The sequence below is a fragment of the Brienomyrus brachyistius genome, chromosome 6 (genome assembly GCF_023856365.1).
Source record: "Brienomyrus brachyistius isolate T26 chromosome 6, BBRACH_0.4, whole genome shotgun sequence".
Classification (NCBI taxonomy): Eukaryota; Metazoa; Chordata; class Actinopteri; order Osteoglossiformes; family Mormyridae; genus Brienomyrus; species Brienomyrus brachyistius.
Window position 1 is genome coordinate 15449997 of NC_064538.1, and position 9632 is coordinate 15459628.

At 41.7% G+C, this 9632-nt stretch overlaps 1 protein-coding gene across 1 annotated transcript; it reads right to left on the reverse strand.

Annotated features, from left to right (window-relative positions):
- Positions 1-1698: 1698 nt before the first annotated feature.
- On the reverse strand, positions 1699-9450 carry si:dkey-32e6.3 (uncharacterized). The gene is made up of 5 exons (XM_049017985.1): positions 8647-9450; positions 6369-6763; positions 3853-4013; positions 3455-3587; positions 1699-3132 (listed from the first exon to the last, which is right to left on the reverse strand). The coding sequence occupies exons 1-5, from the start codon at positions 9011-9013 to the stop codon at positions 2956-2958; spliced, it is 1233 nt and encodes a 410-aa protein (XP_048873942.1). The 5' UTR covers positions 9014-9450; the 3' UTR covers positions 1699-2955.
- Between the last annotated feature and the right edge of the window lie 182 nt (positions 9451-9632).

A 9632-nucleotide genomic window follows, 5' to 3' on the forward strand; every position in this document is an offset into this window, starting at 1 on the left:
ATTTATGCACCTAAAAAAACAAGATTGTGTGTGTTCTGAGTTCCTTGGACCAAGATGTGGCGATCTGTGAAGGCAGAAAGAGGAAACCCAACACGATAACAGACTATAACCACATGAAGGTATGTGAATGTGTGTATAATTTTACATCAGTGCTACAATGTTTTCTGATATGTACTATACAGGCCTATATAGAAAGAAGGTAGAAAAAAAGCAAATACACTCATGACTCTCTCTCTCTCTGCTGTTATAGTGTGGTGTAAATGTGTTGGACCAAATGGCGCGCATGTATTCCGTAAGAGCAGCAACATGCAGGTGGCCAGTAGCTGTATTTTACAACATGCTGGACCTGGTGGTGGCAAATTCCTACGTTCTGTACAAGGCATGTACAGGGTGGGAAGGCAAAAGAAGATTATTTTTGAGTCATCTAGCCAAGGAACTCCATTGCCAATTTATGCCACAAAAGGCTATGGGGACAGAGGAAGGCTGCTGCTGTGCAAGGACTTGTATGGACAACTCAGTGTCAGGTACAGGAGAACTGCAACAGAAACCGCAGCAGGTTTACCAGTGCAAAGTGTTACAAATTCACTTGCGAACTCACTTGCGAGGTCTGCAAACACTGCAAAGTTTGAAACACTCATTTTTTTTTATAAATAAAACAGACTTGTGCTTCCATATATTTTGTGAATGTGTGTCTTTCATATTTGCAGGTCAGTCAGCATGTGGGATATTTGGTATAGATATGGCAGACTTTTGTGAAGGTTTCCATGTCACACACAGAGGTTTAGCCTGCCTTGGATTTTAGCTGCTCTGAGTAAAAAAATGCAAATGTGCCAGGCCTCACAGGTAATGGGTGTGTTTGCACAACAAAAGCAGGAGGACAATGGCCCAAGAAACTCTCAGCAGGGATGCCAGTAGGTGTTAGGCCCAGGGAATTTACGCAAATTTGCGTAGATTTGGCAGTTCTAGTGTTAATCCACTGCGAAACTGTTATGATGCTCTTAAATTGAGTGCCCCCTAGTGGAATTCAAAAGGGAAAATGCAATGCGGACGTCACCCTCGCCCGCTACGAAACTGTTTGTACAACATATTACACGTGCTTACGCAACGATTTACGACGTTGTAAAAAATCAAGCAGTGATAATGCTAGCACATGTATATGTATACGGAGTTATAAGAGAATTTAAATGAAATATATTCTGTCCAGTAGGGAAAAATGCATAATTGATGTTGTTTCTCAATTTTGCATACGACGTCACATTTTGGTATTGTATCACCCCCAAAGTGATGGGCTGCTAGAGCGGTTTAATTGCATATTTGTTGTGCGCCTCACCATCCTTGTCATGACCACCAGGGCGACTGGAACTGCGGGTTATAGGTAAAACGTAAAAAAAAATTCAACTTTATTGCATGTAAACCACAACAAACTATTTCTATAAGATGTTTACTAATTGCTAATTTTTTAAGTTTTTCCTTATATCTGTGACTCTTGACCCTGGACTTGATTAAATATTTTTATTACATAAAGAAAACAGTAATATAAAGAACTTGATTGACTTCCCTGAGGCGAAATCAAAAATTAAGTTATACAATTTGAGTCGCTTATGAATTCTATTTAGAGAAATCTGGTACGCTACAGTAATGTAGTGTTTTTGTGAAAATTACCCAAATTCTCCCCTTTGACAAATGACAGATAAATCAGACGGATAAATACTTTATTGACCCCTGGAGGGAAACTCAAAATTTGGAGATACAATATGTAAATATGCATAAGTTTTAATGTTAGGTGCAGTTAATCATGATCAGTCATAGAAAACTGTGTGATTAAGTAGTTAATTTTTTAGTCGATTCATGGTCCTACTAACATATATATCATCTGGTCCAAAATTATACTGGGGGTGGTCAGTTCCTAGTTAGTGTAATTAGAAACGTTCAGAAAGGAACACAACAAAAACGTAACCTAAGACAGTCAATACAGCATTTAACAGTGCAATACATCTGACAGACACACACATATAAATCAAGTGCAAAGGAATGCTTAAATACTCCAGATTAAATATTTTGTCTTACGGTTCTCTGACCAATAAAATTTTCCACATTACCCAACACAAGCACTCCAGTTAAACCAGTTAAAGGTGTCACATCAATCAAGACACAGATTCCAGCCTGTGTTCAGCTGCAGACTCATGTCAACATCATGGCAGATTGAGAAAAGCAAATGTTCTAACTGAAATTGAATTGCTCTTTAAAATCGACGCGTTTCGATCCATTTCACATCAATATGATAAGCGTTCCCTGCTTCATTTTGTCATTTTGTATTGGGAATATACCAAGAAACACCATAGTGCAGCACTGCAGACTCCAGTGTACATGCACACAATACAACCTGGATGGAGACCCGCAGTTTCAGTTCAACAGTCTTCTGACCCAGTGCAACTATCACTCAGGTATTACCAATCCATGCTCACCCGACAATGCTGAGAAAATATAGCTATAAAACTTCACAAATTCCTTTTTTGGTTATTTTGATGTTTGTCGCTAATAAAAGACATCTGTGTATTTAATACATGTACTTTCAAATGAACACCTTCTCCAGCGCTTCCAGAAACAGCTCCCCATGCCTCGCTCCCCAGTGCCCCCCCAATGGTCCTGCTGTAGGCTCATAAAGCAGAGACGCGAGAGGGAACTCATTCATGGAGGACAGAAATCATGCAGTGAGGTCACATGCCTGACATACTCTGGAGCATTTTTTGCAGCTAAATGGCCTGAAAGTGTGAGTCAACCCCACACACACACAATTAACCTAATGACAGCTGACCTGTACCACTAGTGCAGCAACTCAGTAACTAAGTGTCTTTCCTGCAGCAAGAGGACACCTGTGAAATCCTAAAGTGCCATTTTCAAAAAAAAAAAACCAAAAAAACTCCTACACGAACTTGGTGCCCCCCCAACTACCGTCTAGCTGGGTCCCTGCATTAGGTTCCTCTCGTAGTTCTCCGAGCAGATCTGGATACGCTGGATGAAGTAGCTGCGATTGGAGATGGCCTGCAGAAGGTCATTTTGCACCAGGCAGATATCATACAGTTCAGAGGTGGAGGCCACACGTGTCAGCATACCCTCTGGGTCCAAAAACACCTGCATAAGAACATACAAAAGGCTAGATCTGACTGATCCACAAAGAGTTTTGTCTTGGTGTCATTTTCCCCAGAAGAGCTGTAATCTCCTGACACATGACCCGACCAAATCTCCCACGATGTTTTCTGTTCCACATTTTTACTTTATACAGCGTAATATGAAAAAAAATACGGTCCATTTCACAGCAGTACTATTTACTATTCCATTGTGAGAAACATATTAATCTTATGTTTTTTTTTTTTTTAAAAAAAGACTGAAAATTATAAAATACTACAGATAATGCTACAAAATGAGAAGGAAGAGGGAGAGTGAAGAAATGCACCTTTGGCTGGACAATGGTGTCCTTGTCATCCAGGCGGATGTTGTCGTCTATGAAGATGTGCTGCACTGTGGGGTCAAAGGGGTCCACCAGCAGTGGCTTTCCACCCAGGATGGAGTAGGAGTTGCGAGCCCACCTGAGGAGAAGCATGCCAGCCACAAATACATACCTGAATATTAATTAAATTTAAAAAAAAAATCAACGGCTAAATCCTCAGTGTGGAGGGAGCAACTCAACTGTGTGTGTTTGTGTGTGTATATCTCCAGCCCTTCAGCGTTCCATGTTGTTGTGATTTGGGTCTTGTTAAACATCTCGTGACACACCCCTAACCATCTAGCCAGATCTGAGAAGCTAAGGACCGGTACACATATACAGTCCAGCTCTATCCTTCAAACACGCACCAGTCAAAGTCGTCCTGGAAGCCTCCCAGGCCCTGGACAGAGCTGAAGAACTGGTAAAGGCACCGCTCCCCATCTTGGTGTAGCACACGCTCATCACCCCGGCTCAGACTGGCGCCTCTTCGGCTGCAGCGGATGCGCCCTGGGATGGTGTTAACGGTCAACTGGAAGAATGAAGAAATTAGCTGATCCCACTGCTTCACTCTCAGAACATTTACTCAACTTGATGATTAGAATTGTAGAATTACTTATATTGCTTCATTACTAACTGCCTTCCGCTCTATCAAAAGGAAACATTTTCTACTGTATCATTACAGTCTTGTTCCAGTCCTCCATTAATGACAAGCGTAATTTTCTAGCAGTCACCAAATCTATTCACGCTTTACTCCAAAGCATCTTATACAGCTTTAACTTTGACATGACAGATACTTAGTAAATCAGTTTAACCAAATACCTTCATCATAGCTAAGAATCTAGTTATAACTTGGAGAACCCCAGAGGTTAACCCCAGAAGTTCATTTAAAATGAATTCTCTAGACAAAACCTTCAAAATTCTAAGGGGAAGAAATAACTATATTGGTCTGGCAGGAGATGGTATGAATAGGTAATCTGTGGTCCTCTTCAGGAAGCTAATCTGGCCAAGCACAGGCTATGTTCCCGTCCCATTTCCCCTCATCCAAATCCCATCATGAGAATGGTTAATTCCTCAATAAACATGGACCATACAATAAAAGGAAGGAGATAGAAAGACATAAACCTAAGATGCTTCAATAACGTACAAGAACTAGCTAGTCTCTGGTAGTTCACAGCAGCAGCAAGGGGGGGAGGGGTCATTCCATTTAAATTCAACAAATGACCTTTGCATCATTGCATCCATGTTGATGAAATTTGACTCGTGACTTATACCTGTCAGAGCTCAGAAGTTATTTGTTTTTGATGAAATGTCTTAATGAGTGCCCTTCTAGTGAAGAAAATGTGACCCAGTGCCCTATAAGGTACCCTTACAATAGTCTATTGTCCCCATGGGTACCCTTCCAAAGGAAAAGGGTGCAGTAATAAAGTGTCCTCTGTCACCCCTACATGATTAAGTGTCCCAAAGGGTGCCCTTTCCAAAAGAGAATGTAAATGGTGCTCTTTAGCAGCAAGAAAACATGGAGTGCCAAAATAAGTGCCCTTCCAGTGGACAAAACGTGTAGCAGTGCTGTAACGGGGTTTCCATCCATGTGTGAGAATGTGAGGAGCTGTCCCTCTAGGGTGCACTTCCAAGTGAGGAAACATGATGAAGTGCCCTTGTAATGTAGAGAAACACATTTCTGATTGCTGCCCTTCCAGTGAAGAAAATGAGATATGGTGCATTACTACGAGATGCAGTTTCCTGTACATGTGAGAAAAGTAGATTAAACAATGTACCCTCTAGGTACTCCTATGTATATACAAAAATGTGATATCTAGGTTGCCTCTGTAGTAGGGATGTAATGATACACTCAACTAATGATTCGATACGATTCACGATTCTGAGTTTACGATAAGATTTTCCTCACGATTTTTTTAGCAGAATGAGCTGCAGACAAATTTATACAAAAATATTGCTTTATCTTTCTAAACGGTGCAAAATGTGTCCTCTTCTTAACAGTGCAACTGAAATTGAATAAAATACTGTATAAAAAATCCCTAATCAAAATAAGTAAATAAAAAAAATCTTCAAATAAATAAACTAAGGCTTGCATGTTATGCTTTTTAGCGTGGTTTGCCCTTTTAATAATCTTCGCTCAGCTCACTGTGGTGCCGGTGTATATGCTGTTTGTGCTATTTGTGTTTGTTATCAGTCGTTTACAATGTTTGCACGCAGTTTTTGTCTTGTCTGTGCTTTTCTCGCCGTTTTCGTTTGTGATTACCGGAAAGCTAAAATGCTGCCCGATTCAAGATTGGGTGGTGCGTCCATCCATCCATTTTCTGAAACCGCTGAATCACAACTGGGGTCGGGGGGGGGGGGGGGGTACCGGAGCCTATCACGGGAACAATGGACGCAGATGGGAACCAACCCTGGGCAGGCGCCAACACACCTCAGTGCGCACACTCACACAACTACAGGGCCAATTTAGACTCACCAATTACAGTATCCTGCACGCTTTTGGACCGTGAGAGGAACCCGGAGCCCCCGGGGAAAATGGGGAGAGTGTGTGAACTCCACACAGAAAGGACCAGACTGAATCCAAGCCCTTCTTGCTGTGATGTAGCAGCATTAAACACTGCGCCTGATCTTCAAACAGCTTGAGTCCTACATTGAGTCTACCGTGATTTCTATACTGCAGATCACAAAAGTGATAACTGTTTTCTTATGAGACGTAACTTTGTTTAATAGTTAAAGCTAAATGGCTAATTGTAGCCAAAACTTTGGGGTGATTCCATTGAATCCAAAAATGGTGATGCAAAAGCTGTTTTGGAGAAAAGTGAATTGAAATGGAATGGCACATGTTGGGGGTACAGAGGTGCAGAAGCTGGAGGCAGCAGCAGCTCACCCCGAGTGCCGGGAGGTCAGGGAAGAGCGGGTGAGAGCCCTGGGTCAGTACGCGCTGCAGGGCGCTAAGCAGTCGTGGCAGGTCCGTCCCAAATGTGCGGAAGACGATGCCGAACTCCCCACCCATGGCGGCCAAGTCCTGCAGCAGCTGGAAAAAGGAAGGCAGAATCCAGTGGTACAGTCGGCCATCCTCGCCTCTCACAGAGAGCTCCCGGTCCTCCTTCTGCTCTGTGGGCCAAAGCAGCATGTCCAGGTGCTCCTCCAGGATTCCCCTGAAGCGTCGCCCAGCTGCAGTGCTGGTGAAGCCTGCCACCCGACCAAAGTGGGAGTAGTAACTCACAGCGCCCTCACAAGGTGGGAGGAGGGAGGGTGAATCACTTATCCACTCCCATTTACCTGTAAAAAGTACAGAGGGCAATGGCATAAACCTTCTGGGACCTGCTAGTTTAAACTGACTCATGCTAGAAGTGATTCACTGGGATTGGGGCCATGTAGAAGTATACCCAATTGTTTATTCCAATTAATTCGTTAATTTTTTGACTGAAAGATGGCGTTGGTGTCCAACAAAAATGTTCAGCTTGACTATTAACAGTTAACAACAACTGCAATATTACCAATACAATCACACATACACATGCAATGAGCATGAATAAACTTGCATACGTTGTTGTGTAAACGTCAAAGTCAATAAATATCTTATTAATAATAATAATAATAATAATAATAATGTTTTATTATACAGAAATGCAATAATTTACTGTTGTGATAAATGATGAACAGCTGCATTTATTTTATTCCACCGCATGGGCTCTTGGGATCGATTCGCAAACCGTTCCTTTGAGTCACCGACCCAGTGGTAGAAAACCGGAAGTTCAATTCGTTCATTGAACGGGTTCTCGGGTTCTTTGGAGTCACCGAGTTAGAGACCGTATCTCCCTTCACTTGTACAGCAACCGCGTCTCACGAGGACCAGGTACTCGGCCGTTCGGGGGTTCTCGGCACCAGAAGGAAGTATACGAACGCAAAAGTGACGAACAAAAGAATAAACCTCTAAAGTGATAAGACAAGCGCAGACGGAACATGAAAAATAAATCCGAAATCGCGGAGATGCTTTTGGATGTTGCATAGCCAAAGATCATGCAGTTTAAAAACGTTTTTAAATATTTTTAAAAATCGATTCGTTCAGACTTACGGATCGGTTCGACCCGTTCACTAAAAAACCGAGTTAAAAAGAACGAATCGTTCGCGAATCGGCGAATCACTATTGTGTAGATCTTCAGATTCAGCCTTTATTGCGACAGTGAGGTTACAGCCAAGGCTGGACACCCTGCAAGAGTGTGTCCAATACTGTTTTACATTTTTATCGTGTAACAATATCTCGTCACTTAATTAAGCATAGTGTTGGACGGTATACCGGTTCATACCGAAAACCGTTTTTTATTATTGTTATGATATGATTTTTTTCTTATACCGCAATACAGGTTTAAATGGCAAACACAATGTTCGGAAATTGGCGCATCTGGAAACTGTTGAATAGGGAACCTTTTTCACTGCTGCACCGCTAAAAATGTACCGCAAAAGATCAGCAACGGAAGATATAGCTGATGCTGGAGTTGAAAATAATGAGACACTTGGGTTGTCAAAAAATCGATTCTCAGATACTAATCCATATTAAAAATTAGTATCTGATTATATACTCATTTTCACCATTATTGATACCAACAGTGTGGTTTTCAGCTCATTCGCCACACTTCACGCAGCACCACTACAGCGCAGCCCCTCCTCTCCATCGCCGTTGAACGCATTCGCGCTGGTTAAAACACACAGAGTACAAATCCAGACCAGGATTTTGTTTCAAGCAATCAGTTGAGCATAAAGAGTCACAGTCACCGAGTACTCAACTGGTTGGTTGAAACAAAATCCTAGTTTGTATTTGTACTCTCTGGATTTGAAATCTCCACCTTTGTCAAATATATACTATTCAATTCAGTTTCTAATGGCACAAATATCAGCCCATAAATCATACGCAACCAAAAGGGGGCGTGCTGAACCCGTTGACAATATACAGTATGAAGCAAGGGAGCGCCAGGGGAGGGATTACAATCATATCCTGCGCTATATTTGAACTGGGAATTTCCGTATTCCGAGTTCCAAATTTAAGATGGTACTTATATACTGTTTATTAGCACTCTGGATATTCTGACCCTAGAACTGCCGCCGCTTTAAGAATGATTTCTCTAATCACCTGATAAAATACTAAATGAGTTTTAAAACAGTACCTTGTTTGGTTATTCGTCCCCAAGTAACTGTAGACAGAAAGTAGTCCAAAGCCGCAATAGTCCCTTGTTTGGTGACTGTGTCAGACACCAGGATCGTGTTGTTGAGATCGATATGAAGAATAAGTTTTCTTTGTCGCAGGAATCTTGAAAAAGAGGAGCCGTCTTCCTGATGATTTAATACTAGAAAATCATGATAATTAAAACTGTCACTTGGCTTGGACGAAGTGCGTTCATTTGTGGAGTCGAGGTCATGTGTTTTAACTCCTTCCAAAGATCGTGCATTTCCACTTGTTTTCTCACTATTAAACATGATAGTAGCCGCTCCACAACGGTGTTTTAATATTAGACTTGGCGTGTAAAGAGACATATACTTGGAAGCTCTGCGTCTTATTTTACAAACGTTAATCAAAGTCAGACTGATTTAATTAATACTGAGTTTGTAAGAACAAAACGAGCGATATGCCAAAATGAATGAAATAACTCCTGGAAAAATAGCTAGCGACAGAGACACGTGCTTCCCGATTAACAGAGATTTTTCCACTTTTTTAAATTACATGCAAAACAATCTGGCGACTCACTAACCGTCCCATTAACAAATCAGATCACCAGGCTTACTGCACGAAAATGGCTAGTTTATTATCCAGACAACTTAGAGGCCAATTCAAAGGGCTCAATTCAGCTACATATATATAAAAAAAAGATGTAATCTAGAATAAGAGAACGCAATCCTTCATTGTCACCCAGAGGTTTTTACGCCGGCTTTTCTTTCAATCAGTACCGCATGATGCAGGAACCTAAAGAGGTTATTTTCTTCCTTACGGATATGACGTATCGAGAATTAAAAAACATAGAAAGCTTCCACTGAATTTTGGCAGTACAGGAACAGTGAGCAGCGCCATCTAACAGGCAGAATTAGTATGACGGGGACGAATGTGCCTGTAGTTCCTCTAGACCAGGGGTGGACAATCTTATCCGCAAAGGGCCGG

Excerpts from the sequence above, each read along its gene's own strand:
- si:dkey-32e6.3 (XM_049017985.1), bottom strand. The coding sequence starts at position 9,013 with ATGTCTCTTTACACGCCAAGTCTAATATTAAAACACCGTTGTGGAGCG. Across the intron at positions 4,014-6,368 it reads CTGACCTCCCGGCACTCGGG|TTGACCGTTAACACCATCCC; the intron begins GTGAGCTGCTGC and ends TCATTCTTCCAG. Across the intron at positions 3,133-3,454 it reads ACACCATTGTCCAGCCAAAG|GTGTTTTTGGACCCAGAGGG; the intron begins GTGCATTTCTTC and ends GTTCTTATGCAG.